Source organism: Coregonus lavaretus (assembly GCF_964263955.1).
Source record: "Coregonus lavaretus genome assembly, chromosome: 9".
NCBI classification, from domain to species: Eukaryota; Metazoa; Chordata; class Actinopteri; order Salmoniformes; family Salmonidae; genus Coregonus; species Coregonus lavaretus.
The window spans coordinates 42,649,728-42,667,021 of record NC_139996.1 but is presented as its reverse complement, the minus strand read 5'-3'; the positions used below and the strand labels follow the sequence as shown (position 1 = coordinate 42,667,021).

The 17,294-nt window shown below is 42.1% G+C and overlaps 1 protein-coding gene across 1 annotated transcript in view; it reads left to right on the top strand.

Annotated features, from left to right (window-relative positions):
- LOC311134423 (uncharacterized protein) overlaps positions 1-16,865 on the top strand; it is a gene marked incomplete at its 5' end in the record, with an annotated part of 63,254 nt that extends 46,389 nt beyond the window's left edge. The window contains 4 exons of the mRNA XM_084168102.1: positions 4,638-4,736; positions 5,690-5,779; positions 5,924-6,035; positions 15,617-16,865. Of these exons, the coding sequence (XP_084024228.1) occupies positions 4,638-4,736; positions 5,690-5,779; positions 5,924-6,035; positions 15,617-15,639 (324 nt within the window). The 3' untranslated portion in view covers positions 15,640-16,865. The remainder of the gene's footprint in view (positions 1-4,637; positions 4,737-5,689; positions 5,780-5,923; positions 6,036-15,616) is intronic.
- Positions 16,866-17,294: the final 429 nt, after the last annotated feature.

Genomic DNA, 17,294 nt, shown 5'->3' with positions numbered 1-17,294 from the left:
TATTGTCAATCAGTGTTGCTTCCTAAGTGGACAGTTTGATTTCACAGAAGTGTGATTGACTTGGAGTTACATTGTGTTGTTTAAGTGTTCCCTTTATTTTTTTGAGCAGTGTATATATATATATATATATATATATATATATATATATACACACTACTGTTCAAAAGTTTGGGGTCACTTAGAAATGTCCTTGTTTTCGAAAGAAAATCAATTTTTTTGTCCATTAAAATAACATCAAATTAATCAGAAATACAGTGTAGACATTGTTAATGTTGTAAATGGCTATTGTAGCTGGAAACTGCTATTTTTTTTAATGGAATATCTACATAGGCGTACAGAGGCCCATTATCAGCAACCATCAGTCCTTTGTTCCAATGGTACGTTGTGTTTGCTAATCCAAGTTTATCATTTTAAAACTTGTCAGTCTATTCTTGTTCTGAGAAATGAAGGCTATTCCATGCGAGAAATTGCCAAGAAACTGAAAATCTCGTACAACGCTGTGTACTACTCCCTTCACAGAACAGCGCAAACTGGCTCTAACCAGAATAGAAAGAGGAGTGGGAGGCCCCGGTGCACAACTGAGCAAGAGGAAAAATACATTAAAGTGTCTAGTTTGAGAAACAGACGCCTCACAGGTCCTCAACTGGCAGCTTCATTAAATAGTACCCGCAAAACACCAGTCTCAACCTCAACAGTGAAGAGGCGACTCCGGGATGCTGATAATGGGCCTCTGTACGCCTATGTAGATTTCATTAAAAATCAGCCGTTTCCAGCTACAATAGACATTTACAACATTAACAATGTCTACACTGTATTTCTGATCAATTTGATATTATTTTAATGGACAAAACAAATGATTTTCTTTCGAAAACAAGGACATTTCTAAGTGACCCCAAACTTTTGAACGGTAGTGTATATATATAAAGTGGAGTGGCGTCAACAATTTAGCAGAGGTGCGTATGGATACAAAACATGCTCTTTACATACAGTAGCTTTCTTGAGTTATACTGTAGACTACAGACACAGACATACCTAGCTAGCTCTTTGAAAATACATTTACACTCTGTGTAGATGTCTAATTATATCTGTCCCAATGCTCCTCTCCATGCTATTGTATGGTTGTGATCTCACACCTCTGTTTATAGTCCTCCCACCCCAGGCCACAGCCCCTCACTCTCTCTCCCTGATGTGTTTAATTACTGCATCTCATTCATCGTGTGCAGGCCAGGGTTCTTTGAGGTAACCAGAAACGGCATGGCAACTTGACCCGGGGCAAAATGAATAACAGACACCCTGTGAGCCACGGCGGTAGAGATCAGAGGCCCTTAAGGCTGTTGTTTATTTTTACTCTCTACCACAAATGTGTGGTTTCCCCCAGCCCCTCTCTCCTGTTCCTCAGAGGTATTCAATAGTATGTAGCAGTAGCTGTTAACCTTCCCACAGAGAGATATGGTATGCGCTCCCCTTACTAGCACCATCCTAATGGCTTTCACCGCAGGAGTAGCCCTAAAGAAAACAAACCTACACGCAGATGTAGCAGACAGGCTAGCTTCATAGGAGGTGAGTGAGAGGACAATGGAGAGTAAGTTACTGGGGAGAAGTTGCATGGAAGTCTGAATGACTGGATGCAGCCACAGAGTAGCAGTCTTGAACTAGCCTAATGGTGTTTAACCTTATATGGATGAAAAGAGAGATACATTGGCTTTCGAAAGTATTCAACCCCTTGGCATTTTTCCTATTTCGTTGCCTTACAACCTGGATTTTTTGGGGGTTTGTATCATTTGATTTACATAACATGCCTACCACTTTGAAGATGCAAAATATTTTTTATTGTGAAACAAACAACAAATAAGACAAAAAAAATGAAAACTTGAGCGTGCAAAACTATTCACCCCCCCAAAGTCAATACTTTGTAGAGCCACCTTTTGCAGCAATTACAGCTGCAAGTCTCTTGGGGTATGTCTCTATAAGCGTGGCACATCTAGCAACTGGGATTCTTGCCCATTCTTCAAGGCAAAACTGCTCCAGACATACCGTTTTCCTTGATGGCCAAAAAGCTCAATTTTAGTTTCATCTGACCAGAGTACCTTCTTCATATGTTTGGGGAGTCTCCCACATGCTTTTTGGTGAACACCAAACGTGTTTGCTTATTTTTTTCTTTAAGCAATGGCTTTTTTCTGGCCACTCTTCCGTAAAGCCCAGCTCTGTGGAGTGTACGGTTTAAAGTGGTCCTATGGACAGATACTCCAATCTCTGCTGTGGAACTTTGCAGCTCCTTCAGGGTTATCTTTGGTCTCTTTGTTGCTTCTCTGATTAATGCCGTCCTTGCCTGGTCCCTGAGTTTTGGTGGGCGGCCCTCTCTTGGCAGGTTTGTTGGGGTGCCATATTCTTTCCATTTTTTAAATAATGGATTTAATGGTGCTCCGTGGGATGTTCAAAGTTTTGAATATTTTTTTATAACCCAACCCTGATCTGTACTTCTCCACAACTTTGTCCCTGACCTGTTTGGAGAGCTCCTTGGTCTTCATGGTGCCGCTTGCTTGGTGGTGCCTCTTCCTTAGTGGTGTTGCAGACTCTGGGGCCTTTCAGAACAGGTGTATATATACTGAGATCATGTGACAGATCATGTGACACTTAGATTGCACACAGGTGGACTTTATTTAACTAATTATGTGACTTCTGAAGGTAATTGGTTGCACCAGATCTTATTTATGGGCTTCATAGCAAAGGGGGTGAATACAAATGCACGCACCACTTTTTCGTTATTTTTTTTTTAGAAATGTTTGAAACAAGTTATATTTTTCATTCTACTAAACCAATTTGGACTATTTTGTGTATGTCCATTACATGAAATCCAAATAAAAATCTATTTAAATTACAGGTTGTAATGCAACAAAATAGGAAAAACGCCAAGGGGGATGAAGACTTTTGCAAGGCACTGTACCTAACCTCTGCAATCTCTGCACCCAAAACCAAATATATTGTGTGTGCTGGACAGCTACATGTACAGTCGTGGTCAAAGGTTTTGAGAATGACACAAATATTAATTTTCACAAAGTCTGCTGCCTCAGTTTTTATGATGGCAATATGCATATACTCCAGAATGTTATGAAGAGTGATCAGATTAATTGCAATTAATTGCAAAGTCCCTCTTTGCCATGAAAATGTACTTAATCCCCCCAACAACAAAAAAATTCAAACCTGCCACAAAATGACCAGCTGACATCATGTCAGTGATTCTCTCGTTAACACAGGTGAGAGTGTTGACGAGGACAAGGCTGGAGATCACTCTATCATGCTGATTGAGTTAGAAAAACAGACTGGAAGCTTTAAAAGGAGGGTGGTGCTTGAAATCATTGTTCTTCCTCTGTTAACCATGGTTACCTGCAAGGCGTGCCGTCATCATTGCTTTGCACAAAAAGGGCTTCACAGGCAAGGATCTTGCTGCTAGTAAGATTGCACCTAAATCAACCATTTATCGGATCATCAAGAACTTCAAGGAGAGAGGTTCAATTGTTGTGAAGAAGGCTTCAGGGCGCCCAAGAAAATCCAGCAAGTGCCAGGACCATCTCCTAAAGTTGATTCAGCTGCGGGATCGGCGCACCACCAGTGCAGAGCTTGCTCAGGAATGGCAGCAGGCAGGTGTGAGTGCATCTGCACGCACGGTGAGGCGAAGACTTTTGGAGGATGGCCTGGTGTCAAGAAGGGCAGAGAGGAAGCCACTTCTCTCCAGGAAAAACATCAGGGACAGACTGATATTATGCAAAAGGTACAGGGATTGGACTGCTGAGGACTGGGGTAAAGTCATTTTCTCTGATGAATCCCCTTTCCGATTGTTTGGGGCATCAGGAAAAAAGCTTGTCCGGAGAAGACAAGGTGAGCGCTACCATCAGTCCTGTGTCATGCCAACAGTAAAGCATCCTGAGACCATTCATGTGTGGGGTTGCATCTCAGCCAAGGGAGTGGGCTCACTCACAATTTTGCCTAAGAACACAGCAACGAATAAATAATTTCTCCAACCATCCAAGAACAGTTTGGTGACAAACAATGCCTTTTCCAGCATGATGGAGCACCTTGCCATAAGGCAAAAGTAATAACTAAGTGGCTAGGGGAACAAAACATCGACATTTTGGGTCCATGGCCAGGAAACTCCCCAGACCTTAATCCCGTTGAGAACTTGTGGTCAATCCTCAAGAGGCGGGTGGACAAACAAAACCCCACAAATTCTGGCAAACTCCAAGCATTGATTTATGCAAGAATGGGCTGCCATCAATCAGGATGTGGCCCAGAAGTTAATTGACAGCATGCCAGGGTGGATTGCAGAGGTCTTGAAAAAGTAGGGTCAACACTGCAAATATTGACTCTTTGCATAAACTTAATGTAATTGTCAATAAAAGCCTTTGACACTTATGGAATGTTTGTAATTATACTTCAGTATACCATAGTAACAACTGACAAAAATATCTAAAAACACTGAAGCAGCAAACTTTGTGAAGACTAATACTTGTGTCATTCTCAAAACTTTGGACCACGACTGTATGTGTAACAGTCTGTCACAAGAGACTAGGGAATGCCTAATGAATGGAAGTGTCTTGTTGAACGCTTGAGTTGACGTCTGTCTGTGTGTGTGTCAGCAGGATGTTGAGGGTCTGAAGGTGGGCGTGGCAGACCTGATCACCCAGTGGGTGAAGGGAAACCCAGATGGCACCAGCAGGAACTCCCCCCCAAGACCAGCTGTAAGTTTAGCTCAGACCAGAGCCATTTACACTATATATGCGTATACATTTACTGTATATGGCTCTGCATTTCACCAGTCTCCACCTGTGGAGTAATCTCGGTTAACCGAGAACTAAAGACTTGCGTAGCTAATTGGTCAGCTTCTTGATTAAGTTCTGGGTCCGTAAGTGTTAAGAGAAGAGATTAAGTTATGTTAGAAGAAGGAGCGGAACAGGAACGAGGAGCTCCACCCTCTCTCTTTGCAAGATACGGGCAAGTTTATGGGCCGAATGTCCCTCCCTTTACGAAATTCGAAAGATGCTAACACCTGCAAAATCATGATTTGTCCAAATAACCAGTGACGAAAAACCCAAGCACCGGAACTATTGCTCCTCATTAGCTATCAGTGCCCATAGTATATAGACAGATCTATGGTACCATTTATGTTTATGTACTCTGCCCACGAGATTACCTGTGGAATATACACTACCACCAACTGCTTCCCTGTCACTATTCTATAGCACTGGCATCCCCTTTACAGAGGTGGCTTATGGTTGAACAATGTTGTACGGTGTCACTCTCATCGACTTTACAGAGACTGAATCCAAAATACAGCATTAGTGAAACATTTGTGTATCTACTTCCTTTACTTTCCTTCCTCAGTCTTCTTATTTCAACTGTCTTCATGTCCTCCCTACTCAAGGTAACTGCTCTTTTCGCTCTCATTCCCTATCCTCTCCTTTTCTCCTTCTGAACTATTCTACATGTAAGTGTTTGTAGTACAGCTGTGTACAGGCATGCAGAGAATCAGAGAAGCGTGTGTGCAGTCAGCTTTATCCAAGGCTGCCCCCTTCTGGGGTGTATTCTATTGTGGTGGTTCAGAACCAAAGCCAAGAGGGTTGCTTGTCTCGCATGGCTCCCAAAAGCATTTGATATACAGCTGAGTTGCTGTTTGGTGCTGTTCATTCCCCAGGATGTAAAAGCTGGTGACGTGATGCAGAAAAAGAACATGTGGGAGATCATTGGAGAAACATCCCCTGGGAGATCAGGAGCAGGGGCAAAGGTGAGCACGCTCACACGCACGCTTGCACGCAGACATACACACATTGATACTCACGTACAGTATTTGAATATTCTGTGGCAAACTCAGTGTATAATATACTGTGGCAAATGATCTCTGTTCTAAATCAGTCCCTATGCTTTTCAGGGCAATCCATCTGGTAATAGGTACAAATTTGTGATGACTGCTCATGGCAAATATGAGAAGATTCCTGTTGATGATGATGAAAATATGTATGAATACATTAATGGAAAAGCAGGTGAGATGACTGGGTCTATACAATAATTATACACTTTAAAAACATTACTGTAAATACCATGAGTAGTCCAATAATAACTCATATTTTCTTAGGCAAAAAACACCTTTTTATTCTGCTGGTCCTGCAGATAAAAAGAAAACAATTATATCTACAAAATACCAGCTACAATTCAATAATATTACTTTTATCAAACACCAAAAGGGCAATAGCTTTGCCCTTGACCTTGCTCTGCCCATTATCTTCACTACAGAATACATTTTCTCTATTTCATTCTGTAGTTCAAGATGAACTTTCTATGTCATTTTCCTATTCAAGCTCTTTTTTAATTTTCTCTTTTATCAAAAATATATAGAAAATAACATTTACTGTACACTTATACAGATAAACATCAGATTGCAAAATGGTTGAACATCACTCTGTCAATAGGAGACAATGTTCTTAATCTTTTTATATAGACTATGCATGAAAATAAAATGTAAAGCATCAATAACAAGCTTACGAACCTAGAGAACCTTAAGGTCAAATGTCACTGTCAGCTCTTGACCCTTCTGGGTCCCTCGTTTGAAAGCTGCATATTTGAAAACTGTGTGTGAAATATGCTATTTCATTCAATTTTACTTTCACGTTAATCCTGCATTGATGTCAATGGGAAATTTGTGGATCTCAAATTAGGATTCGTCCCTAAGTACTTACTGTATACATTTTTCATCGCATTTATCATCACTTGCCTCCATATCCCACAAGGCCTCCCCCTGACCCCTCATCCATCCATGCCAACAGTCAAACACTTCCTTCATAGAGTTGCCTCATCCCCCCAGGAGTTAGCAACCCAATTTTTCAAATAACATTCTCACTAACCTGTACTCCTAAAAAGGAAGAAAGCAAAGCTGGCATAAGCATATGCAGTCTACTCAAACATTCTAACTTCTAAGAAGCGCCTGAATATCTAAAGTCTATTTGAAAAACATACGTAAATAGTACCATTTGGGGAAATATACACTCCTACTACTTTCATCCTCTCCTCCCTTTTTCATCCTTATTTGGAAACATTACTCTGAATGCCCTGGAATCAAATTTCTTCAGATACCCAAATCCTGCATCAATATACTGTACAGTCTAGTTTTCAGTAGGTGGTGTACCTAAGTACATTACACTACAGTCTCAGGACCACGTTTGAAAAAAAGATGTGAAGAGGTCTGAAAAAGCCATTCATTCTCCTAAAATGTTTTAACAGTGGACAAAAAAGAAATTCTGAGATTTACTTAATCTTTGTACATTTTAATCTCATGAGATGTCTGAATTCCTTTAAGACAAAATATATTTTCCCTTATTCTCTGATTTTCAAGGTAATATTTTCATACTATCAGAGAAAGGGACGTTCAGACATATCCGTAACGTAGTCAGACGACAGAACAATCGGTGCTCAAGTATAAAGTTCAGACCACATTCTCTAAGAGACCGTCTTAAATATTGTATCCTGTGTCAAGCAGAGAGACTATTACACAGGACCTGTACATTATGACTACTATTTCTACACCTGTACACATAAAACACTTAACCAAATTGTTCAAAATGTTCTTCTGTTTCATCTTTACCAGTCCAAAGAGACATGGTTTAAGGACAAGTGAACGCTCTAGCTGTTCTGTTAAAGTCTTTTGGTTCCTCATCTTTATTTTTACGCCCTATGAGACCCATCTCAAACACTGTCGAAATTTTTGTAAGTGGCCTTGATGCAGCCTCTCTTAGCTTTTTGGCATCAAACCTTGGGCTGAAAAGGAGGACAGGCAGACGATGGGCGAAAGATGGGATTTCTTTTGGTGTTTCCTTTGGCTGCTCTTTTTTCTCCTCCTCACTTTTGCTAGCTTCAATCACCTGCATAATCTTCTCTTTAGAGGAGAACATATCGAAGAGAAGAGAATCCCACTTCTTCGCTGCCTTGGGAGGATCGTCGGCTGTTACGGCAGCCACCATGTCTTTAAATGACCCCTTTTCATCCTTTTTCACTTCACCTCCCTCCTGCTCAGTTCCCTTTGCGGTTTCTTTCATAGGATCTGATTCTGGGAACGTATGTGGTTCTTCTTCCACCACCATGTGCTTCTTGAGCCGTGACCAACCACTAAGTTTAGACTTCATCATGCCCTTTGGCTTTTGGATCACTTTAAGAATTGGTTCAGCTGCTGGGAAAGAGTATTTTCCCACTTCCTTCTCTGTTGATGGTGTGGTTGGAGCTGATACCACCTTTTCAGGTTGGGCTTCCTGGTTATCCTTTGATTTAGTCGGAGACTGAACAGCCCCCGAAGGCTTTGTCCCTGCTGGTTTAGCCTCAGAGGTTGCTTTGGTGGGCGTTTTAGGCTCTGTTGATTCCTTTAAGTCTTTTTGTTGTGCCACACTGGCTTTAGCCACAGGATATTCTGTTTTTGAGACAGGAGGTATTGTCTTGCTGGCATCTTTGTTTGCAGCAGCAAGCACAGGGTGTTGGGTTTCTGGGGTGAGTGTCTTGGGTTTTGGGGTGGCTCCATAAGTTGGGGTTTTCACTGGGGTTTTAACCTCTGGTTTCCTAATCTCAGGTGTTGGAGTTTTAGCCCATGGTCTTGGGTGGGCCACAGCTTTAACATTTAGCGTTTCTGCAAAAGGAGTTTGCATTTTACTGGTCACAGCTGTGGATATGCTTGGTTCTGAGACATCTTCAGCTTGTGTAACAACAATGATTGGAATCAGAAGTTTCACTGCTGGAGTCGTGGATACTATGGCCTCATTTAAAGTTATTATTTCCTGCTCTTTGGAGGATGCTTCCTGGTTGGACACCATGGGCAAAGGATGTGTTTTTACAAGTAACTCTTGGGAAGATGTTTTAGCTAACTCTTGGTTAGGTATTTTAGATCCTTCCAACTCTTGCGTTGGAGTTTTAGATTCCTCTAGAGCCGGCGTCTTATACCTGGATATGCCGAATGAAGGTGAGAAACTTTGGATTCCACCATGGGCAACATATGCAGCAGGAGTCAACCCATAATATGTATGGGCTGGTTTAGGGGCCACATATGTTGGTGTCTTGGGCCTTTGAAATCCTATGGATGATACCCCAGCTGTGGGAGTCTTTGGTCTTTGATACCCTGCTGGTGGTTGTGGTCTTTGATACCCAACTGCTGGTGTTGTTGGCCTTTGATACCCAATTGTTGAAGTCATAGATTTAGGCCCTTCATTTGAGGGAGTCTTGGGCATTTGATATCCATATGAGGGTGCTGTAGGCTTTGGTGTCTCATTTGTTGGAGTTTTGGGCCTTTGATATCCATCTAAGACTTCTGTAGGTTTTGGTGTCTCATTTGTTGGCGTCTTGGGCCTTTGATACCCATCTGAGGGTGCTTTAGGTTTTGATGTTTCTTTGGTTGGAGTCTTGGGTCTTTGGTACCCATATGAGGGTGCTGTAGGCTTTAGTGTTTCTTTGGTTGGAGTCTTGGGTCTTTGATAGGAGGGTGCAGTAGGCTTTGGTGTGATAATTGTTGGAGTCTTGGGCCTTTGATACCCATCTGAGGGTGCTGTAGGTTTTGATGTTTCTTTGGTTGGAGTCTTGGGTCTTTGGTACCCATATGAGGGTGCTGTAGACTTTAGTGTTTCTTTGGTTGGAGTCTTGGGTCTTTGATATGAGGGTGCTGTAGGAGTTGGTGTGACATTTGTTGGGGTCTTGGGTCTTTGATACCCATCTGAGGATGCTGTAGGTTTTGATGTTTCTTTGGTTGGAGTCTTGGGTCTTTGATATGAGGGTGCTGTAGGAGTTGGTGTGACATTTGTTGGGGTCTTGGGCCTTTGATACCCATCTGAGGGTGCTGTAGGTTTTGATGTTTCTTTGGTTGGAGTCTTGGGTCTTTGGTACCCATATGAGGGTGCTGTAGACTTTAGTGTTTCTTTGGTTGGAGTCTTGGGTCTTTGATATGAGGGTGCTGTAGTAGTTGGTGTGACATTTGTTGGGGTCTTGGGTCTTTGATAGCCTAATGGAGCTGTAGGGGTCTTTGGTCTGGTAGACTCAACTATTGGAGCTTCTTGTCGAGGAGCCTCTGGTTTTGAAGTGTTTTCAGGAGGTGATTTAGCTGTAGGAGTCTCTTTTGACGTCATGTCCCCATTCTGAGTTCTTGCACCCTGACTAGTTGATGGTGATTTTGAAGGCTCAGGCTCAGAGGTTGTCAGATTTTGAGAACCAGACAAAGATGGACTGGCAGAATTAGAACCAGGTGTTGGTGTTTTAGATCTCTGTGCCTCTGTAGTAATGGGTGAGACAGCAAATAAAAGTGGGTTGGGTCTTGATATTTCAATAACAGGTGTTTTGACACGGGACACATGATATGAGGGTGTCTTAGGTCGACCTAAATGAGTTCTTGGTGTTAAAAAGTCATGAGTTGGCGTTTTAGCTCTTTTCACTTCAGATGTAGGCGTTGCACTCCTTTGGATTTCAGGTCTGGACGTTAAACCTCTCTTTACCCCAGATGTAGGTGTTGCACTCCTTTTGATTTCCAATGTCGGCGTTGTACCTTGATTCATTTCAGATGTTGCAACCCTTTTGATTTCTGATGTCGGAGTTAAACGGCTTTTCACTTCAGATGCCGGTGTTGCACTCCTTCTGATTTCAGCTGTTGGTGTTATTACTCTTCTGATGTCTGATGTGGGTGTTTTACTCCGAGGTAATGTGTCTGCAGTAAATGTCTTTCCAGTGTAATCATGCAGGGGGGACTTAGATGCAGTATATACCCTTATTTGAGGGACATCAAACATGGGTTTGGGTGCTTTTAGTGTAGCTTCGGTAGCTTTAAACCGTGGACTTGGACTTTTGCAGTGTATTACTACTACAGGGGCTAGTCGAAGAGTAGGTTGTGTGGCAGCAGAAATGACAGTGACAGGAGCAACTGGAGCAGGGACTGGAGGAGCAACTTGAGCAGCAGCGGTCATTGTCACTTCAGGCACAGAGGAAGTTGCCACAGGCATTTTGGGTGCAACTGCATGCGAGATTGGCCCTGGAACGAGTGATGGGGCTGTTGGAGTAAATGTGTAGAGTGGGGCCACATGCTGGGGGAAGGTGGGGGCTGGAGCAGCATATGGCTTTGGGGAGAACCTTGCTGTTCCACCAAAGGTGGCTCCTTGTTGTTGCGGGTAAGGGGATGGTACATGCCGATAGGCTGGCCTGACAGTGAATCTGGGGTGCTGTGTGTAGAAGGGTGCCTCTGGGGTTTTAGGAGGGGTTGAGTTGTCACTGTGCTCCAAGTCAGGGCTTGCTTCATTCACAGGGGAGAGGTTTGAGCGGAAAGGGACAGGTGTCTTTGCAGTTTCAGGGACAGCTTTTTTCTTGATTTTTTTCTCAGTTTTCTTGAGTAGTTTCTGGAGTCTAACATTTTCCTTGCCAGGCTTGGGCAGTAGAGCTGGAGGGTACTGCTGGGACAGCAGGCCTGGTTCGGTGACATTGCTATAACTGGCAGCCATGAGCAGTTTAACCCCCTGAAAGAAATATAAGACAGTGTGAGGCATATTTATTTGGTTATCAATGATACAGTTTTGTTCTAAAGGAAAAAAAGGGGCAAGTATTCAATAAATTCAACGTCTCCTTAGAGATGCTATACACCCCCATCTCGGCCAATGGTATACACACTTAAAAAAAGGTGCTAAGTAGAACCATATAGGGTTCTTCGTTTTGTCCCCATATGGGAACCCTTTTTGGTGCTAGGTAGAATTCTTTGCATAGGGTTCTACCTAGAACCCTCTGTGAAGGGTTCTTCCTAGAGCCTTTATAAAATGGTTCTATGAAGAACCCTTTTATCATCTAAAGGTTCTTCCTAAAACGGTCTATGAAGGGTTCTACCGAGAACCCTTATATCTTCTTCCTAGAGCCCTCTGAACGGTTCCTCCAGCCTTATTAGTATTTACAATACATAACACATACCATAAGGCCTTTCTTTAAGAGTTATACCCTAACACAGTGGTGTTATATGAAACAATTATTTGATGAAAAAACAAAGGTGGCCTTACTGCTATTAGCCCATACAAACGCATTGAATAACAGATTCACTACATGGAACAACAGATAGTCCACAAAAAAATCAAAAGGAAGTTTGTTCTGGAGTGTCTGTCCTATATATGAAAGATATAAGAAAGATCAGGAAACATTTGATATACACTGCTCAAAAAAATTAAGGGAACACTTAAACAACACAATGTAACTCCAAGTCAATCACACTTCTGTGAAATCAAACTGTCCACTTAGGAAGCAACACTAATTGACAATACATTTCACATGCTGTTGTGCAAATGGAATAGACAACAGGTGGAAATTATAGGCAATTAGCAAGACACCCCCAATAAAGGACTGGTTTTGCAGGTGGTGACCACAGACCACTTCTTAGTTCCTATGCTTCCTGGCTGATGTTTTGGTCACTTTTGAATGCTGGCGGTGCTTTCACTCTAGTGGTAGCATGAGACGGAGTCTACAACCCACACAAGTGGCTCAGGTAGTGCAGCTCATCCAGGATGGCACATCAATGCGAGCTGTGGCAAGAAGGTTTGCTGTGTCTGTCAGCGTAGTGTCCAAAGCATGGAGGCCCTACCAGGAGACAGGCCAGTACATCAGGAGACGTGGAGGAGGCCGTAGGAGGGCAACAACCCAGCAGCAGGACTGCTACCTCCGCCTTTGTGCAAGGAGGAGCAGGAGGAGCACTGCCAGAGCCCTGCAAAATGTGCATGTGTCTGCTCAAACGGTCAGAAACAGACTCCATGAGGGTGGTATGAGGGCCCGACGTCCACAGGTGGGGGTTGTGCTTACAGCCCAACACCGTGCAGGACGTTTGGCATTCAGAGAACACCAAGATTGGCAAATTCGCCACTGGCGCCCTGTGCTCTTCACAGATGAAAGCAGGTTCACACTGAGCACATGTGACAGACGTGACAGAGTCTGGAGACGCCGTGGAGAACGTTCTGCTGCCTGCAACATTTACATTTACATTTTTTACATTTTTGTCATTTAGCAGACGCTCTTATCCAGAGCGACTTACAGGAGCAATTAGGGTTAAGTGCCTTGCTCAAGGGCATTTCTTTGGGGGGCCGCACAGCCCTCCATGTGCTCGCCAGAGGTAGCCTGACTGCCATTAGGTACCGAGATGAGATCGTCAGACCCCTTGTAAGACCATATGCTGGTGCGGTTGGCCCTGGGTTCCTCCTAATGCAAGACAATGCTAGACCTCATGTGGCTGGAGTGTGTCAGCAGTTCCTGCAAGAGGAAGGCATTGATGCTATGGACTGGCCCGCCCGTTCCCCAGACCTGAATCCAATTGAGCACATCTGGGACATCATGTCTCGCTCCATCCACCAACGCCACGTTGCACCACAGACTGTCCAGGAGTTGGCGGATGCTTTAGTCAAGGTCTGGGAGGAGATCCCTCAGGAGACCATCCGCCACCTCATCAGGAGCATGCCCAGGCGTTGTAGGGAGGTCATACAGGCACGTGGAGGCCACACACACTACTGAGCCTCATTTTGACTTGTTTTAAGGACATTACATCAAAGTTGGATCAGCCTGTAGTGTGGTTTTCCACTTAAATTTTGAGTGTGACTCCAAATCCAGACCTCCATGGGGTTGATAAATTTGATTTCCATTGATAATTTTTGTGTGATTTTGTTGTCAGCACATTCAATTATGTAAAGAAAAAAGTATTTAATAAGATTATTTCATTCATTCAGATCTAGGATGTGTTATCTTAGTGTTCCCTTTATTTTTTTGAGCAGTGTATATATCTTTTTGAACATATTTTTAACCCCTTATTGTTGGCATCCTTATATACTTCCATAAAAGTTTTCAACTGGTACCGGGGGACCTTCAGACGAGTCTTGTGAGGCCTTTGGGCATCCTATAGCAAAACAACTGACATGTACGTGTTCGTGAGAGTCGCACCTTTACACAGAGGGTGTGTATCCTATACTGTCATAGTAGTGTGTATCCTATACTGTCCGGACGCTACAGACAGAGGTTGGCAGATCGACTGTACCGACTTCAGATGAGTCCCAAGACGCTTGTGGGCAAAATGGAGTCGTAGAGCAAAACGGAGAACACCATCATGTTCGTGAGAGTCTCATCTTTCCATAGAGGGGTCATAATATACTGAACAAAAATACAACATGTAAAGTGTTGGTCCCATGTTTTATGAGCTGAAATAAAAGATCCCAGAATGTTTCCATAAGCACAAAAAGCGTATTTCTCTAAAATGTTTTGCACAAATTAGTTTACATCCATGTTAGTGACAATTTCTCCTTTGCCAAGATAATCCATCCACCTGACAGGTGTGGCATATCAATAAGCTGATTAAACAGCATGATCATTACACAGGTGCACCTTGTGCTAGGGACAATAAAAGGCCACTCTAAAATTTGCAGTTTTGTCACACAACACAATGCCACAGATGTCTCAAGTTTTGAGGGAGCATGCAACTGGCATGCTGACTGCAGGGATGTCCACCAGAGCTGTTGCCAGAGAATGTAATGTTCATTTCTCTACCATAAGCCGCCTCCAACGTTGTTTTAGAGAATTTGGCAGTACGACCAGCCACCCGGACAACTGATGAAACTGAGGAGCATTTCTGTCTGTAATTAAGCCCTTTTGTGGGGAAAAACTAATTCTGATTGGCTGGGCCTGGCTCCCCTGTGGGTGGGCCTAGCTCCCAAGTGGATGGGCCTTTGCCCTCCCAGGCCCACCCATGGCTGTGCCCCTGCTTAGTTATGTGAAATCCATAGATTAGGGTCTAATTTATTTATTTCATTTGTCTGATTTCCTTATATGAACTGTAACTCAGTAAAATTGTTGAAATTGTTGCATGTTGTGTTTATATTTTTGTTCAGTATAGTTTGTAGGGCAAACAGTTCGGACGCTACAGACGATTTTGTGAGAAGACCGATTTTCGGGATGTCTCATGGTCTGACAAACACTGCTCTAGCTCTGTCCCCTTTCAATGCATATGCAGAAGTGCGACATAGGCCGATGTGGTGGATTGAGATATCTCTAGCTTAAACTGACGGATTTTGATGGAACAACCATCTCAGTAACGGGTGCAATAAGTCCAACTACTAACAGATTCAATTACATTTTTCTAAACTATGTTATTTATCTTTGTGTAGCATAAGATCAATCAATCAAAATCAATCATTGTACATGCAAAAACACAGATATTTAAGCAAACAATTCAAAAAATTGACCTGCTATAGAGCATGCTGGGAAATATGATAGTAATAGGCATGGTTTTGAGTGTTTTACTCAACACAGAGTAAAAATGACACAATCACACTCCAACACGGGGGTTATTTTACATCACTGAGTGTTAATTTACCTCTTTACAGAGTTAGAGCTCTATTCAATCCGCATTGTGTAAGTTCAGCTTTACAGCGTAATTTAAATTTAAAGGCAATGTTCACGCTTTAGAGGAGACTGCATTCACGCTGCATGTAGACTCAATCAGAAATTACCTTTAAATGTATATCGCAAAATCTGTAACGCTTTAGGGTTAAATAAACACATCATTGGTAAACAAACACATGTGAATACTTTTTTATTTCTTTTTCAGACATATGCCATGGTGAATATTGAAATACATGTGTGGTGGCAAAGACTTTCTATTCAAGATGGTATGAACTTCAACAACTCCGGTCAGCTTGTCAGCAAACCCTGTGATGATATCCTGAAGTAGCACTTGTTATGAAAACAATATAATTCACAGTTATACCTTTCCTACCACATTTAGTAGCTAACTTTTGAGAACTTTTCAAATGGTTAGCCGTTGCTTTGTTTTGTATATCTCTATATTCACTTTGTACAAAGCAATGAGAACTCCCCAATTCCATTTAATCTTCAGACATAAACTGAGTGTACAAAACATTAAGAACACCTGCTGTTTCCGTGACATAGACTGACCAGGTGAATCCAGGTGAAAGTTATGATCCCTTATTGATGTCACTTGTTAAAGCCACTTCAATCAGTGTAGATAAAGGGGAGGAGACAGGTTAAAGAAGGATTTTTAAGCCTTGAGACAATTGAGACATCGATTGTGTATGTGCGCCATTAACGCACCAGTTTGTGTCAAGAACTAAATATTAGGAAGGTGTCCTTAATGTTTTGTACACTAAGTGTATATTTGGTTACTTGTCAAAAGTATATGTCACATATGTTTATGTATATACAGTATGAATATGTTTTTTTACTCACTGGTTGTTTCTCTTCTTTGTTTATGCCATTGAAAAGTATTAGGTGAATACATTTACATGTCTGTTGGAAATTATGCAGAAAGTAACATAAAACCTAAGCTTAGGAATTTGAAATGGTAACTCTTGTCAAATTTACAGGTTTGGGAAGTTTAATCACTGAGACCGTTATTTGTAATATCATGTTTAAATTTCGTTTTTCTTCTGGCATTTATTTGAGCCCAGAGATTATCCAAACATCAGCATGAATATGGTGTTAAACACTAGGCTACACTGGGTGCTACATATTCTCTAAGCTTTTAAGCTATTCATCTCTTCTTTTGTGCATGTATAAAATTCTGCATTGAAATGGCAAATTGTTTTGAGGTAACTGAATAACCTGGTTAGAGAACATTGCTTATGTCTGTTGTATTATTTCCACTTTATAAAAAAAAAAACTAACATTTCATCCTGCCATTTAACCATGATTCTGTTTCAGTGCTGCACATTGGAGTTTTTCACCACCTTATTTATGCTACTAATGTGACATTATTGTGATTTTTGTTTTTTGTATTAAAACTTTCTTTACCTTAAACCAATGTTTTTCTGACATGAAATAAAGCATTTTATACGATGATGTTTGTTTTTGGTTAGTAGCATTTTTATCAGGACATTTTACGCAGCTAGACAACCGCCATTTGCAACGAATAAAGGGGCAAACTTAGAGGCATAGTGAGTGGAAAGCGAAGGAGGGCAGTCAAGTTTAACACTCCCTGCAATTAAGGCCTCACAGCTGATACTGGAAGGTTCCTTGGCCTAATTTTAGGCAGAGAGTAGAGAGGAGGGCAGCCAACCACCTGCTCCCTATAGATGCTCGGTCCTGTCCTGTACAGGCAGAGTGCATCACTTTCACTCGACGGTGACAGTAAATCAATGGCCGAGAAAATACCTGAGGGGCTGCTTATGCATATCATATAGAATCTGAGAGCATATACTGGTCTAATTAATGTACTGTACATAACAAGGCAAAGTAATGTGTGAAGACACTGACACTTGTGCCTGTGG